The sequence below is a fragment of the Simochromis diagramma genome, unplaced genomic scaffold, assembly GCF_900408965.1.
Source record: "Simochromis diagramma unplaced genomic scaffold, fSimDia1.1 OVJJ01000585.1, whole genome shotgun sequence".
Taxonomy (NCBI): Eukaryota; Metazoa; Chordata; class Actinopteri; order Cichliformes; family Cichlidae; genus Simochromis; species Simochromis diagramma.
Genome location: NW_024387398.1, coordinates 3,356,877 through 3,374,944, shown reverse-complemented (window position 1 = coordinate 3,374,944; position 18,068 = coordinate 3,356,877). Strand labels below are relative to the sequence as shown.

At 41.3% G+C, this 18,068-nt stretch overlaps 1 protein-coding gene across 2 annotated transcripts in view; it reads right to left on the bottom strand.

The window, feature by feature from the left end:
* Positions 1-18,068, bottom strand: part of fgfrl1a (fibroblast growth factor receptor like 1a) — a 66,085-nt gene that overhangs the window by 27,360 nt on the left and 20,657 nt on the right. For both annotated transcript variants that reach the window (XM_040010350.1, XM_040010351.1), the window contains exon 3: positions 11,332-11,604. In XM_040010350.1, the coding sequence (XP_039866284.1) occupies positions 11,332-11,604 (273 nt within the window). The remainder of the gene's footprint in view (positions 1-11,331; positions 11,605-18,068) is intronic.

The following is an 18,068-nucleotide window of genomic DNA, read 5'->3' as shown; positions in this document are numbered from 1 at the left end:
CTCATTAGGTGTTCCAAAGTGCGTCCCCATGCTGTTGTGTATGCATTTAATTGCGTACATGCTGACAATATGCGGTTGTCTTCTTGAACTTCAAAGTTGCTGGCATGCTCTGCTGTGTGAGACTACATGCTGAGAGGATGTCTTTGATGAACAACTATTTACAACAATGTAAAACTAACCCTCACATCACGATGCGCCGCTGGGCCATGTTTCAACATGACTCACCCCAATTCCTGCTTTGTTCAACAGTCATTCTTGTTACTCAGAGCTGTTTGTGGATTAATAACAATGCAACTTTTTTGTCTACATTCAGTGGGATTTCTTTCTTGCTCACCTCAAACTGTCGTATTTTACTCCCCTAGAGAACGTTTTAGTAGAGAAGATAACTGCATTCATTCTGTGTGTGTTTCAAGTACACGCTGTATCCCAGGACCTATTAACTACATATTGACATGCACTTCAAAGTAAAACAAAGTAGCACGTTTCTTTGATAGTGAATAAATTCTGCTAACAACCAGCAAAACCATGGTGACACTGCTGGAAGCCTGTGAATGACCGGACACTGAAACAGACATCTGCTGTGATCCAATCGATGCAGTATGTCGGACCGCTGTCTTTTCGACCTAATGAGGTGTCTGAAGTCATGATGCAGCAAACCATCACTAGTATAGTAAAGAGAAAGGAATCTGATGGGTCGACTGGATGTTAACTTTCTGGCTTGTTTAAATTATTTAAAAACTGTCTGACAGCAGCGATACACACTCCTTTCTCCCTAATATTCTTACTTCTGTTTTATCTTATAGCTGATACTAGTAACTATTCTTTTGGTCACTAAGAGCACAATAGTTTAAATCAGACACACGTAAAGCTAAACGTTAACTGTCAAAAAATATTAGCCTTGATTGCAACTGTGCAGGCAGCACGGTTGCACGGTGGTTAGCACTGTTACAGCACAGCAAGAAGGTCCTGAGTTCAATTCCACCATCAGGCCGGGGTCTTTCTGTGTGGAGTTTGCGTGGGTTCCCTCCGGGTACTCCGGCTTCCTCCCACCGAGATAATGCAGTTTGTGGGGATAGGTTAATTGATTAATCAAAATTGCCCATAGGTGTGAATGCGGGAGTGAATGTGAGCACGAATGGTTGTCTGTCTCTGTGTGTTGGCCCTGCGACAGACCGGCGACCTCCCCAGGGTGTACCCCGCCTCTCGCCCTATGACAGGGATAGCCCTATGGGATAGGCTCCAGCGCCCCCCGCGACCCTGAAAAGGAGAAGCGGACGCGAATGGATGGATGCAACTGTGTATAATCTTATATCAAAGTGCTAAATTCAGTATGTTTGATACATAAACACTTACATGGCGATGAACACAGAATAAATCATAACACAAATTTAGGATTGAGATGTTCAGGCAAAAAAAGAGGAGGGAGGGAGGCTGACGCAGCACTTAAATCTCCAAATATCATATACTCATTAAAATGCAAACAGTGTTAGAAAACAGCATTGTGGAGAGAAGCTTGAGGTCACGGCCACAGAGTGTGTGGTGTGTGTTTTCGTGTGAGTGTATCAGTTTTCAGGATACTGTCACACTGATCAAACTCAGGCCTGATAGCAGAGGCGCCGTAGAACCATTGCTGTATTTGCCTAAGAACCATGGGGAAAACTACACACACATCTTACCCAGAGAACAGAGAGGGAAATGTATTGTGCATGCATTTTGGTGAAATATAATGCGCTGGAATGCTGCAAAATTATGCAAGTAACTACATGCAGACGCACACCTGATGGCTCGGAACAAAACCCGTCTGTTGGAGCTCATTTCTTGTTTAATGGTGACGTTATCTGTTTCAAATTACATGTAATTTCTTAAGATATTTCTGTCTGCGGTAATTTTCTCTAATCATATTTTTTCTTTGCTTATTTCATTCCAGCTATGCCGAACGTTTAGAAATAGGCGAGATAAAGCATTTAATCAAACTTCCTGAAGCTTAAATAGATATGAAATAGAGGCAGCTTTAAAAAAACTGTTTAGACTGCATACCTATAAACACATGACAGGAAAACACTGACAAGTCAACAAGGCTTCATCAAATCCAGATAGAGCACCAGCTTTGGGATGCATAGTTCAAACTGCGATAAACATTTTGATAAGTGGAACAAGTTTTTCCACGCCTGCTGCTTTTTATTCAGCTCAGTGTGAGTTGTTCTGTCGTATCCTGTCCTGCTTGCTGTCAGTGCAGTGACATCTGGAAAAGCCAGATGTAATTGCTGGACTCCGAAAAAGTGACAAAAAGAGAATAAAGGAGGGAATCGCTGAGAATAATTTGCTCTCCATGTCGTCATTAAGACATCAAAGCGAACGCAGAAGATACAGAGCCTTTCAGCGTGGACACAAATGCACTTTGGAGGAGAAGAGTAACAAACGAGGGAAGAACAGAAAAGAACAGAGGGGAAGGGAAGAGGAGGAGGAGGGATGGTGTGTGCTGAAGAACCTGTCTTTGGCTTTGATGACGGCACAACAGCGAAAGCAGCAAAAGCAGACAAAAGTTTCTAAAACTTCAAACGAAAGCTTTTTGTAGCACAGGTCTGCTCGCTCTTTCTCCCCCAGTTCTCCATTCTTCCCCCCCCTTTCTCTTCAAACATGTCTTTGCTAATTGCCAGACCCTGTTCTGCCCTCCGCAGGCTCTCCACTCCTCTCAGGTCTATTCAGCACGGGGGTTGTTACAGAGGGAAGGCCTAATAACGTGCTCTAAGTGGACAATGGAGCCTGCGGGGCCAGCGACAAAATCCTGGTCTTAATGAGAAAAGACTCCTTGAGCGAACAAGCAGGTCTGTCAATAGACTGGCCTATTATGGAGTTACAGGGCAGGGTGGGAGGGTGGGGGTGTATGGCATGTGTGTTCCAAGTTATCTGCGCATGAGTTAATATCTATGTGATAGAAAATTAATAAATAAATAAATAAAATTAGTGTATAAAAAGGAAAAAAACACACGCGTCTAGGTATGGCAGCATGAATACTTGCGTATTTGTGTGTGTGTGTGTGTGCTGCTACCCCCTGAGGGTAACAATAGTTAACAGGACTAATCCTCTAGACCGTATAATGGCCACTAAGCTGTCTATTCAGAAGTTCAGCTCCCCTGCTAACTCCTCCGATCAGGCACGAATACCCACACTCAGCCATTCACTTCCCTTTCCTTCGTTCTTTGTAAAACTTTCGGAAACTTTTTTTGTTGTTGTCTTGATCAGTATATCATTTGATTCATATCACATAGCTAATCGCATATTTAAGTATTTTTAAATGGAAATATCCTGCTGCAGTATCCCTCTTGGTTTCAGCAGTTTAAAGTATTGTTTATCTGTTTAAACAGAACCCAGAGATACACTATTATCCAAATATTATATAACTTACATTATTCACAGATTTATTTGACGTACTACATGTTAGTTATCTGTTGCGCTACTCCCTCCTCTTTCTTAATCCCTCATTTCCTCCCTCCTTCTTCCCTCCTCTCCTCCATCTTCCCCTCCTCCCAGTCATTTGTAGTGTGTGTGTGAGAGAGACTTCACCAATTAGTTTTTTGGAGAGCTTTAACCCCACTGCTGTGAGTTTGTAGCGTCATTGTTGCTCTGTGTGAGGGACTGCAAGTTATGCAGAGAGGGTCTCTGAAGCACCTTGTTTGCTTTCATTTGCAGGTGGGGTGAGGCTTTGGAGTGGCAGTGGGTGGCTGTTAAGTGATGGGGGTGCAGGACACATCTCCCATAAGGACCCACTCTGGAAACAGCGAGTGTCTCCTTGAGAGGCTTTGTCGATGCCTCTTACAATTGCACCGAGCTCTCCCTGCTAAATCACCTGCTCACATCTTAACTTGTTGATTCTCTAACAGCAGGCTGTGATCTCTAAATGTATCATTTGTTTGTTAAAAACGTATACATTTATCTGCAGTTATCTTTTGTGGTGTCTGATGTCCAGGATGGACAGTTATCAAAAATGTAAGTTTGGATTATGACTCTTTTTTGGTTTAAAATAGAGATTAAATTGGTAATCATGCTGACATTTTCTGTCTATTCAAAGTTAAGAGGTTAAGAGCTTCTCTTAAGCTTATATGACTGTGTAAAAACTTTGCAAAACAGAGCATCTTAAATGAAAATGTTTTGTCACACAGTAATCTCTGGTTCCTAAGCTTAAAGACAGTTAGATTTAAGGGTTTTAAACCCTTTGGAAGCAATTTTATGAGTTTATAACAACTAAAATCAATAAGAATTAATAAAATGTTACTGAATTTGCACTTACCATTGTCATTGATGGTCATCAGAAGCACACAGCGCACTTATTCTTAGTACCCCATCGAAAAAACAAGATGTGGTTCCGATGTCTAGTTCGGCATAAATGTAATGCGACATGTGTTCTGTGAATTTATTAAAAATTTAGATTTTTCCAAACATTTTTTAATTGTCCATAATACAAAATGGTAGATTTTTATAGAAAAACATTTACCTTTAAGACCTTTTAAAGAATTATAACCTTAGCTCTCCACTCTTCCACTTCAAACCCAGTTTCTACAATTATATTTCCTCCAGTCTAGCTTGCTTTCATTGTGATATGTCCTCACCCTCCCTGCCTTTCAGATTCTCCCATCTTCTATCACTGTTGGACACGTCCGCCTTAATTGACAAACTGAGATACTTTAAAGCATCTCGCATCCTCAAATTTTCAGTTTCGTGTAGGTTTACCCATATCTGGGGACGGAGTGCACTTCATGATGTGAGTGATGGGGCATCAAATGATACATATAAAACCCTGCTACATTTCTTATTAGTCTCATGTTTTTCACTCAAAGGATGCTGCTGTGCCAAAACACACAGAGAGGTAACATTACACCTCAGATTAGCTGTGGGAGAGTTGCTGTGGAAACCAAGGGTGAAAATGTGTTTGCTTTAGAGTTTTGAGGAGCTGGTAAATGAAGTTAAAATCAAATTCCTTCCTCAAACAGAATTAACAGAGCGCAGAATACAGCAAAGAGCAAGACGGAGAGGATACGTAGAGGTCGAGTGCCAGTAAAACAGAAATACTCTGCATACTGAGCAGTACTGTCTTTACTCAACAGCTGTATTTGCTATTAAGTTGACTTAAAAAAAAAGCAATTACAGCATTAAATTGCTACATTATAAGTTTGTCAGAACATGTAATTTTAAAGAAAGTTACCTGCACTAAAGCTTAATGGTTTTTCCCAGCCCATTAATCTTTCTGACACACGTACAGCTCTCACCTGATAACCCAACAGTAACACATTAATACAACATCTATGAATCAACCACAATGTTAAAACTACCTTGGTAATACTTAAGCAGTCTGGATGGATACTTTGGCTCCTGTGGATCTGTTTGCTCGGCGCACACACTCTTGACGGCACTGAGATCTGTGAAGTTTGGAGGCCTGGTCAGTGCCTTGGCCTCTGAGCTGTTACCGCGCAGCTGCTGTGGTGCAGCAGGGCACACCGTCCTGCTAGTCTTCCAGATTCTTCCACAGTCAAGCAGATGGTGCTTTTCGAAGTTTCGGCCATATATTGTCGATACCAATATGCATTTAGCTTCTACTACTAGCAGTAACTACATTAGTAGTAACGAGTGGGAAAGTGGAAGCAGATGTCAGTTTTCCCTAACTCTGAATCTAACTCTGACACACGACAGTGAGAGGAATGGGAGGATTTCATAGAAAAACTCTAATTTAAAGAGTTTTCAGCCTTCAGTTAGACATACCACTTACACTCTCTGTAATCATATGAAACGTGTGCTTCACTTCAGTTTTCGGGTGGATTTTCTCCTCAAAATGAGTCACCGCTTGGGCCTTGAGAAAAAGGCTTGTTGACTGACAGATGGCATCTAGTGCGGAGAATTGAAGTCAAAGCTAGCACGGGGTATTTAAGACCCATTAGGGGTCTGTGAGAGCTTTACTTGGCGTACAATCAGTAGAGAAAAAGCCATATGCACGCACACACACACACACACACACACATGGACATACACAGATGTTAATGGAGCATGAAGGCAAACAGAAGGCAAAAGAACGAGGAGGTGAAAGACGCTCAAGAGAAAAGACGTCTCCTCTTGACTGGTAATGCTGAAGGAATCCAACTGCAGGAGGGTTTTGAGAGAAATACAAGAAGGATATTTGAGGTGGATGAAAAAAGGACGGGAAAAAAAGCAGAGAGAAGGTGACTGTGAGAAGAGTTGGTTGTAGTTTTCATGAGAAGTTAAGAGAGATAAGTATTCGTGGCTACTATTTTCCACAGACCACCTCAGTGTTAGGTAAAAGGAGACGCAGCAGATACAACTCTCCTTATCCCTACACTGCTTTGAATGCATCTCAACTTGTGAAGACAGTTTTTCCATGACTTCCGTAGATTTTATTGTTCTCTTTTATTCTCCGGCATTGTTGACGGCTCTGTTTTCTTTTGCTGCGTCTCCCCCATGTCCATCTTCTTTCCTCCTCTTTGCTGGAAGTGAAACGAGGCAGAACGAGAGGATGTGGGACAGACAAGCGTGAAATGGAGGCAGGGGCCTCTGAGGAGTGTGCGATTGTGCTGATGTCAGTTTGCATCTGTATTTTGTCCACATTTGCAGGTGACATGTGCATGTGAGGGATTGGACAAATATTTTCCCGTCCCGTCTTGTTGACATGTATATGCAAAAAGATGCAGTAAATATATCCATGTGCATCTTAATGTTTATCTTTACAAGAAACAACAAGGTGGTAAACAGCTTTTGAAACCTGAACCCGTTCTTTCTGCTGCGTCATATCTGCCTGAACACGCACGCATACACACCAGCATGTTTACATCTCCACAGTGCCACCCTGATATCCGGAGCAACAGCTTTGTCTACTTCACTGTAAGGGCGGCGTGTTGTAACAAAAGCAGGACCAAAGAGAACGGAACAAATGTGATGCGGAACCGAACAAAATGACTGTGACAGGCGAAGAAACAGGCGCACATACACTCTTTCAACTCTGCCCTAACTTTCTGCAACTGTTGGCCGAATCAAGCATAAGCTCGTGTCATTTTTAAATGCAAAGACTTCTGGAATACAATGTAACTTATTTCTGATTTTTACCATACATTATTAAAAATTCCCAGCTGAGACTTCTTCAGTTGAGAATCTAATAAAATTATGCGCTATAATGAAACAGGTATTTCCATAAGGAGAGACAAAGGAAGGGAACTTCTCCTGGAACCAGATCCCCTGTTATTAAGGCATCTTTAAGTTCAAGAGGAGGAGGGGTAAACAACGTGATGATTTCTGGGCTCTATCTTAAAATGACAGCTTTTTTAATGTTTTGCGCTCTTTACTGAGAACCTACTTCCTGAGCAGAAATGGTTAATTTGTCAAGTAGGTGGATGAGGTAGCGAGGGCAAGACACTAGGTTACTTGAGATTCATTTTAAGCTCTGCGCAATCACAGACACATACTTTTCTCTCTTTGCGTGTGACTCACACCAATTAAGTTGCAAACCTTGGCTGCCACTACATCCTCTCCAGATGAGGCACCAGATATCTCAATTAAAAAATCAGAAATTTGAGAACACGAAATAAGAGGGGGCATCAGGATGGAGAAACTGACGGATGGCGAGATGATGTTGGTCTGCAACGTGATCTCATGTGTTAGCTTCTGGCCGGAAGACAGCTGCGGTCTCACACATGCAATGCAGTTTAATGAAGAAAGACTGAACGTGCAAAAACGAGCTGGATTTGCTGTCAAAGAAGTGCAGGCCTACCAGGAAACAAGCAGTCTCAGGCAACAATGTGAAAGCATTTATTTGGTGTGCAGTACCACATTAAAGTTTCATGACAAACAGGGCAGAGCTGTGTGATGTCAGGAGTTCACTGCTATTAGTGGGCTAATCCTGGCATTAAATCACCAGATGTTATTGAAGAAACAATAATTTTCTAAATCAATTTTCTTCATAGTCCTGCTTTGGTTTTTGCCATTTGTCATGTTTAATGTTGTGATTTGTCTTGCTTCAGTCTTCATTACGTAGCCACGGCTTGATGAACATAAATCATGTACAACCGTATTTATTCAAACATACGTTAGGTCGAGGTTTGATATCTTTCTCTGCCTGTCTTTGCGCTTTGTTCTCCAATTATGAACAGATGTCAGCTGCTATGGTTGAGCTCTTAAATCACCACAAATCATCATGTCACCCACTTGCGAACAGACCTGCATATGCACACTGACACACACGCACGTGCTCATTAAAACTCAAAACCGCATTTTTATGCACACATGCACTGAAAGCACGCCTAAATGCAAGCATGCACGCACACACACACACGACTCCAAGCCATTTCCTTCCGTCCTTTTTATGCACAGTTTCCCAATTCTGCTCCAGACATGCTTTCATTGTCATCGCATCTGGTTTAAGCTATAAATGTTCTATAATTCATTGCTCTAGTAAGAAAAAAAAAATTCACAATATGAAAAGACAAAGTTAAAGAAAAGCGAATAAGGGAGAACAAAAGAGAAGAAACTCCACGAAAAGACTGTGGGAGTACGAAAGAGAAGCTTGCCTCGCCTTTTCAGTTTTTTTGAAGGTCACTGTGGTTTGTAGAGCAGAAAAAAAATCTTTTTTGGTTTCACTTTACTGGTGGTCCAATAAATCTTCTCACAACGACGCATGAACATACGCGCATGCAAAAGTCCTCAAATAAACAACCACACACTCACACAAACACACGCACACATTTTACTTACAAACATTTTCCAACCTACACACAATAAAAGAACTAACCCTTCAAAGAATCTTCCAATTTCCCCACATCAACAAAAGCCTGCCTTCACAAAATGCCTCTCCATGCCTTCCAACCACTGAGGCGGAGTACAGTGGGTGTTTTACGGCAATCGAATGCTAAAACATCTGGGGAAAATAGGAAACTGTGAAAATATTGGTACAAATTAAACGTGGTTGGAGGAAAATGAGCCAGCTGACTGGGGGAAGGAGGAATGAGCGCTGATATTGGGTGCTAATAAGAAAAAGGTGTTAAATGATACTCTTGGTTAGAAATTGAGAGGGAAATACAATAAGATGCAGGTGTGGGCTCATTACTGTGAAACAGACCGGTCATAAGATAATTAACACAGGACCACACAGGTAAGGAGGGGAGATGAAAGTGAAGAGGACGTGTGGTGGAAGCAAGGAAGCGAAACAGTGAGAGAACCCTTAGCAGAGCAGCAAAGTACATCAAATAGAGAAACAGGTAAAGGTCCACAGAGTACAGTGTTACAACAACTACTGCTCCATGCTCTGAGCATCCTTACCAATGTAGATTGATCCAGCTATGAAAACAGTTTCCAGAGTCTGCAAGCCACGATCATTTTCTATTGGTAACATACAAGTTACATTACCCTGCTTGGATTTTTAATTAATTACATGTACATCATGCATGCAAAACTCTCAAGCCAATCCTTGCTGCTCTAATGAGCTTGAAAGTCAATATATTGTATGACTGTCTACTTTTGCACAGTTTTGTATGTTAGTTTGCACATATTTGCAAATAAAAGCTCTGAAATATTCTGTGAATTTAAGGAAACATTAAACACTGTAGGGCTGTCACTTCCTGACCTGAAGTACTTCTATTTCTGGCATGAAGATTCACTTAATTAGAGCCTAAAAATAAAGCATCTGACTGCAAACTCACAAGGAAATATCTGTATTTCTGTAGATGTGTTCACTTATCTCAACAGTTTTCCTCAACAGATGGAGTTCACTCAGTTTTAAGTGAAGACTTCAAGTCAAAAAGCCAAAGGGGCCTTGTAATCTAAGATGCTACATCTTAATGAAGGTTGTGGGACTTGAGAACTACTGTCAAAGATGCATAAAACTATACAGTTTTCAATTTACGTATGGGTGTTGATTTGCTTGTACTTTGCTTTAAGTGGAAAGGATCCTATTCCCAAGTTTTGATGTTGTAATTCACAGGATTGGTTCTCATTACCAGTGAGACTGACAAACACATAATATACATACATTTGCCCAATTAACTGTGCATAGCATGAACGTGTGTGTGCATATGTGAAGTGAGCGAAAGGGACAGTGAATGAGGGAGGGGAGAAGGGGGCAGCAGCTGCTTGCCTGGATGACCTCAGCGGCAGCTGTTGCCCCCCAACCCTTCCACCACCGCCCCCGCCCTCTGTATGCCAGCTTGCCTTTGAAGTTCAGGTCAAGACCGATGCAGCTTTGAATGCATACCGATAATAATTACAGGAAAATAAAAGGATATTTTCTACCGGCAATATGCAAATTTATGGAAAACTGGGACTGAAACTGTATTGTTGACACTATAACTGAAATTCAGACCTGTCATTTCAATGATAATAAAATCTATGCTGTATCTATAGGAAGAAAATCTTCATATTCATTGATAGATAAAACGCTGCATCATTAGGTTTTCTGCAAGTGTTGTGTTGTCTAAGATTTCAACCTGGCTCCTGTTAACTTTGGTGCATGACTTAATTTCAAATTGAAGATACTTTTGTCCTTGTAAAACACCGAATGAATGAATTTGCATCGGAGCATTTCACTCAACCCAGTCTTTGAAGTGCCGACGCAGTATAGAGAGTACAGCTTTAGTCAGATTCTCTGGAACGCTATGCAGCCTTAATCACTCTGCTGGCATCCACTCTACTGACTGAAACCTGACACACACACACGCGCGCGCACGCACACACAGAGACACACACAAAATCGGGTGGCATGTGCACAAACTCGTGTAATGAAGCGCGCGCGCACACAGACGGGTGTGGAGGTTCACCGGCACACAGACCCAGACACACGAGCAGGCAAAGACAGAGGCTTGCATGTGTAAATGTACGCTGACACACTGTCCTTCCAACAGGTATTTTGTTTACATGGATAAGAGTTGAGGGAAGTGGTTATTTGAGTCCATGTACAAAAAATAAAATACACACTTGTATTTGTGCAACAAGGTTGTCAGAGGAGTCACAGACTACTGCCTCCACATAACAGCTCACCCACCCAGACACTAACAACAATACAGCCTTCTGGGCATTGTATAGGAAAAAGAAACATGGCACAACAAAGCCTCTTTTATAGTGACATTAACATTGAGACGCACACACGGATGAGGAATTTCCATGCCTCCGGACTAACAGTTTGCATCGCCTGCACTGGTGCAACTCAATTTTTACATTTACATGAAGCACAAAATGATTCATTTCGTGCTCAAACAGTTCTACTACGTAACTTTCCAGAGAGTTTACGCGTTGATGCAATTCATCCAAAGGTTCACATTGATGTCTCATGCACCAAACACTTACCTATCACAATAAGTGTGTAGTTGACATTTACGCTGCCAAACCCATTGGTGGCCTTACAGATGTAAGTTCCTGCATCGTCCATCTCCACCTCCTTAATACGCAGAGCGTGCTGTGACACCCTGAACCGTGTCCAGCCCCTGTGAATGTTGCGGCCATCTTTGGTCCACATGATGAGGGGAGGGGGGTCACCCTCCACAGGGCAGGGCAGCTTAACCGTGCGACCCAGACGTGCGCTCTGCCGATGGTTCACCCGCTCTGACACCCTGGGGGGACCTTGAGGGTAGAAGAAAAATGAAAACTTTAGTACCGGTAGTAGCATCAGCAGTAAATTCAGCCTGGTTATGTAAGACCTGAATAATTAGTATATTAGTATACTGGGCATGAATGAAGAGTGTGCAACTTGATCTACGAGAAAATGGATCATTCTGACCCCTCCAAGAAAAAGACAAAATACTACAGTTTTGAACAGATTTGTTGTTTGACAAGCTCATAAGTTAGATTATAACTTAAATACAAAATACAATCTAATTATTCCAGGAAGTTCAAGAAGGAAGTTTACTCCTTGGTAAATTTACAGTCTTAAAAGCATCCATTGGAAGCAAACACAAAGTCAATTAGTAAGTTTAATATCATTTGATATGCCACACTGACACGAAGCCACGCATGACCTTGACCGCTCGGTAGCCGCTCTACTGTGAAATAGCACACTAGGAAAACAAAAGGGATTAAAGTAGCCTGATTGAATTGGAAAGGTGGGAGGAAATGATGGAGAGAAATGGAGGGGACAGAACAAAGAGAGGGGGGGAGAAACAGAGGAAGGAAAGAGGGAAGGTAAGAGGAGAAGCGAGGAGGAAATGAATAAGGGAATAAGGGAGTATGGAATTTAAGGGAGTAAGTCTGCAAAGAGAAAGGGAATGAAATACGAGTGAATAGGACAGGCACACAAAGAAAGACAAACAGAAACACAGAGTGGTGGAAGCAGGAGTGGCGTGGGAGTTAACTCGTTTCTGAGCATCTCTGTTTGACCTTGCATTACTCCCTTTAGGTTAAAACAATACTCTCTAAATATAGCAATAAAAACACACAGTAGGCCACCATGTAGCAAACAATTTCCCAGCAAACAACAAAAGGCAATTGTAAGAAAATCCACCCTTAAACAACTAACTTCAGGTCACGTCCTGTAGGTTAAACATGTGAAAGAAAGGACAAACGGCGGTCCATGAAAACAGCGCGCCTGACAGACGTTTATCAAATCGATGTGGCCAGATACAGTTCAAACATTTCAGGTGCGTTTAATTCATTGCCCCCTTTGATACTGCTTAAATGTGTGCTTGTCAAAAAATGATTGGTTGGCTGTTGGGAACTTCTTATGCTGTTTTTTGGTTGGCTTGTGATTGTGTTAGAGGTCGTAGTTGATTTTTTGTGCAAGGGAGAAAAGGAGTAGCCTGGTGTGGGGGGTTGAGAGTGAAGAAGAAAAGGCAAAGAAGTGCAGACTGTTTTAAGTGCAATCAGAAAAGGTTATAGGGGTAATCATTATAGCAGCGATCCACTAAGAACAGTGAAAGATTGACTAGTTTTATCACAGCTGGCATTCCAGTTTTTCACTTCTGTGTGGCTGGCGTGAGAAACAGGAGCGACCAGAGCCACAACAGATTATTAAGTGCGGGGCAATCCCAAAATTAAATTGGGTTTTTGAACATTAAGAAAATACATCATTGTCCAGCCGTGGAGCATTGGCACGCATGACATGCATAAATCATATGACTGTATTTTTAGGCTGAGTGGCATTACACAATCTATATCTCTTCATTTTCTACTAAGTGTGCCAAGTGAAAACCATGAGATGTCACAAGCACTTTTATTAAAACACAATGATTGAAATACACCACAAAAACATAGTTTCCTTACCCTGTTTCAAAATATACTCTCTTCCTGCATGTTGCTAAAGTCTTTCCAGCTTTCAGTGGAAAGTGCTAAGGCTAATAAACATGTCCATCTCCAGGCGGCCAACATCTGTTTACTTGTCTCTTTTCTCATTGCCCACACCTAGACGTGATTCCATAAAAGCCAAATTCCCAGTGAAGCTGTTCTTATTTATATTTATCTTTTTTTAAAGCTCTGGGTACAATTAAACAGTTACTGAACTAAGATGACATTGTCACTGTTCAGTTCAGTCTGAATTCAGTCATTTTAGCAGTGTAGGGGCAGCACGGTGGTTAGCACTGTTGCCGCACAGCAAGAAGGTCCTGAGTTCAATTCCACCATCAGGCCGGGGTCTTTCTGTGTGGAGTTTGCATGTTCTCCCTGTGTTTGAATATGTGAATGAATATGCCGCTGCAACCTGCAGACAGAGGTGTGCCTGTGGTACAAAAGCAACACCTCGTGGGGCTAAAAATGTTGCTAAATGTAGTTTGGAGCACTGAGGAAGATGCATAAGTGAGCTAGGCCTGGTTTAGTCGCTGACTCTGGGGGTGGGGCTTTGTGTGTAGAGAGTGAGAGGAGATTATGGGTTATGGAATGCAACACCAGATTTGTTTAAATATATAAACAAAACAAAAAAAACCCTTAAAAAGGCTAAGCTGGAACTAGATTCATTCCTTCACTGTGCAGCTGCAGAAGTAGGAGATGAACAAGATGAAGAAAAAAATCCTAAAGAGGTGAGAAGAGAGTTATAAAAATGGGGGAACCGTTACAGTAGTTCCTAGCTTGTTCCTAGCTTGTGCTAACAAGGAGGGCTGTTATTTAAACATGGAAACAGGATGTGGACACAGTGATGGATGGATGGAAGTGAAATGTGTGAAAAAGACATTAGTCATACAGGTATTCAGAGGAGCCTGCTCTCCTCCAAACTCATCATTCCTGGATAGGGGAATGTGTTCGTTCATCTGTATGGCTTTCTCATTAGGGGCCCGAGAGTTCACTCTTTCTCCTTTTCCTACCCTATACATCTATTCTTTTCTTTCCTGGTAATGTGGTTACATATCGCTGGATCTCTTGGTCTGCTTTTGTTATTTTCTTCTGATATATATCTCTCTGAACACACATAAAATCCATTTTTTCTTTTCTTAGTGTGTCTGAAATATTTTCCCATCTTTCTTTTTCTTGCACACATTTACCTCTTTTGATTGGTGGTATTACTGCCACACAATCCTAATTCTCCTTTGTATTTATTTATTTATTTCTATCTTTTTTCTTCCTCTAAGATTGTAATCTTATTCCCCTTACCTCTAAACTACTCCACTACCAATCTTTTTTCTTGTCCGTAACCCCCTCCCTTCATTTTCATTTTCCCTGACATCACTCTTTTCCTTTCTGCCACTCCACTTTGCTCACTCTTTTCCTCTTTCAGCACACTCATTCACGCCGTCCTCTTCGTTCACTGCAGACTCTTTTCTTTTTCTCCCTCTCCTGGCTTTTTCACATTTGCGTGCGCACACGCATACACATACGCACACTTCCTCAATTTCGTCCCCAGGGTATCACAGGAACAGGACCTCTATCCAAACCTCTCAACTTTCGACAGTTAACCTCTTCTACATCTTCCTCCTCTACCTCTAAATTTTCTTCCTTCCCACTCTCTCTCTCCCCAGTGATGGGAACACACGAACAGCAGCCTCTTTTCCTCCTCCTCCTCCCCTGCTCCCAGGTCTTTGACCACAGAAAAGTCTTTTTAAATCTGTCTCTTGGGGGTGAAACTAAAGCAAGTAAAAAAAAAAAATCTTTCCTTCTTTTTCACGAGACGCAGTTCAGGTTGTCTATGTACTTCTGCACATGAGGCTCCTATTAAGTAAATGGTAAATACGCAGCTGAAAGTAGGTTTACAAAAATATAACATAATAAAAAAAATAAAACATAACCTTCAACAGGAAGAAAAGCATGTGAATTTAAATAAATATAATGCATATTTGTCTTGAATTACGACACCAACGAATGCTAACTGGGGTCAGGAGTGACTAACCATCCAGTCCAAGTCCAGTCACTCGAATAATACTGGAGGTGTGGGTTAGAGATGTGTTGATTTACAAAAAACACAATTTTATTTCACATTGACAAGAAACATCTGCTAAATTGAACCACGGCTCATAAAAAAGAGGTCCTGGAAGACTCCGACAAGAAACATTTGCTTTGCATAAAGTAACTTTAATGGGTGGTAGATATTTATCACTTCACAGTTAGACAAACTGTCTATGAATGCAGAATTTAGTAATGAGTCATCTGCGATGTGCACAAAGAATTCATCTTAAATGAACGCACACTTTTAATGAGATAGAAAAGCAGCTATTTTCCAATTAAAGAAACTTCACTACACACCTGATGTTTACACGGACTGATGTAAACACAAAGTGTAAAAGATTCCTGCACACTGACACCATCCTAATGAAAAAATACTGAACAGGAAGCATCATAATTTGGGAATGCATTGTTGCCTATGGGTCAGAAAAGCTGAAAAAAATCAGCTTTATCAAGGTATTTTATAGCATTAGGTCACAGTGGTTGTCTGCCAGCTGAAGCCCAGTGTAGCTGAGTAAAGCAGTTGGATAATAAGCCTAAATATTGATGTAAATTGGAAACAGACAGACTTTACTTTTCATCAGTCAGCAACACTGTAGACAGGCCAGTCAGAGCGGTGACTAGAAAGATGCTCGATGTGGACGAGGCTGTGTGTATGTTGAAAAGTGGCCCAGAATAGGGACCCGAATAACAGCGGAGTTCAACACAAATTGGAAAAGCACTAAAAACATAAAATACTGCGTAAGAAGCACAGATGGAGGCTGCATTGTTTTTAACACCTAGTTTTACTTTAGCGCTTTATTTGTTATAACTTTGCTCTTCTTTGCCGCTGGCTGATGGACATAAGCAAGCGCAGCACACAGACTGGTTGTTTGTGACACTGCCCCCTGGTGACAGTAAACATATAGATTATAGTCTGCAAAGTTATCCGTAGGCTGTCTGTAGGACCACCACTTAACCTGAACTTAGGGTCACAGGCTCATTTGTCATTTAGATAAAGACTGGACCACAGTTTACATCCAATCACTGTGAAGACCAGGTCATACTCACAGATCCCATTTACAACCTTTTTCTTAACATTGTATATAGTCAATTACAGTAATTATGAATTTCAGAGTGCCTGAGCATTACTGTCTTATCTTTTTGGGTAGTTGGCATCTTTGAGAAAATTGCAGGGCTTTAAAATGGGCTTCTCTTGCCCACAACTGACTTCCCACAATAATTTAAAGCTCCTTGAAGATAGTTTGTTTGTGCCCACATATGCATAAACAAATGCTCACCCCCTCTCTGTCTGCCCTATGGTTATACAGTACGGAGTATGTAGACAGACTGAATATGCACGTTGGGTATTCTGCAGCTTAACTACAGGAAAATATAGCCCACGTCAGACACATGCTATTCCTGCAGGGACAGAAGCTTCCTGCTCAGAGCTGCACGATCTCTGCATGGACTGATGGAGAAAGTCTGAAGGCCAAATAAAGAAAAAATTAGTTCATACTGTACATTCTGTTCTTTCAACAGTTACTCCCAAAACAACGGCAAATGCGAAGCTCAAGTTCCAACCTGGATGATGAATTAGTCTGTATTTGGAGCAAACACATACTTTCATGCACATTAGCTTCATCACTTTAAGCTTTTACTTCTCCAGATAAAATCAGTAAATTTATTCTGGATTTATTTTATGTAAGTTTACACTATCAACAGAATTCCTGGGCAGATTCGGCTGTTTAGACGGACTATAGCAGTATAATCATCAGTTCTTTAGTAAATCCTAAACTACCCTCACCAAACGATGACCTTATATTCAGACAAAATGGGGAATATTAGTTACTGTACTGTAGTTACTGTAAACAAATACTTAGAGTAGTACCTTAATATGCTACAAGTATTTATTTTTTTTTAGCAGAAGCTATGTCACGAATAAACTCTCTTTCACCAACTACACCCAATTATCCAATAGCATATGTACTGTGGCACTATACTGACTCATGTGAATCCAGTGCAGTTCAGTTTTATTTCTACAGCGCCAAATCACAACAACGTTTGCCTCTAGGACCTTTATATTGTCAGGTAGACCCTACAATAATAAATACAGAGAAAAACCCAACAATCATATGACCCCCTATGAGCAAGCACTTTGGCAACAGTGGGAAGGAAAAACTCCCTTTCAACAGGAAGAAACCTCTAGCAGAATCAGGCTCAGGGAGGGGCGGGGCCATCTGCCGTGACCGGTTGGGGTGAGAGAAGGAAGACAGGATAAAAGACACGCTGTGAGTTATTAATTCAACAGTATCTTACTCTAATACTCCAAATCTCCGACTGTCTGTCCAAGCTGGGCATATAGAGAGGTGGAGGTTCTCATGTATAATACATATTATGACACCATCATATTGCCGAGCCACCATCTACCTATGGGCTAAAATTACACATTTTAAAAGTACAAACTTAGAAAAGCATCATATGACTTTAATTTTATGACAATGACGTGCAAGTTTGCTCGACAAAACATATATTATGCATGACATTATGACAATTTATATACTAGAGCAAGATCTGAGCATTGCAAGGATCCCAAAAAATGGCCTCAGTCGATATAATAGTCTTGTATGTTTGTCTTGTAGTTCTTCTCTGGCTAGTTAGCCCTGATGTAACCGGCCGTGCCCCACAGAAGGTCGAGTAAACTCACCTGGTTTGGCCCCATGTCCATTATTCTATATTCGCTCTAA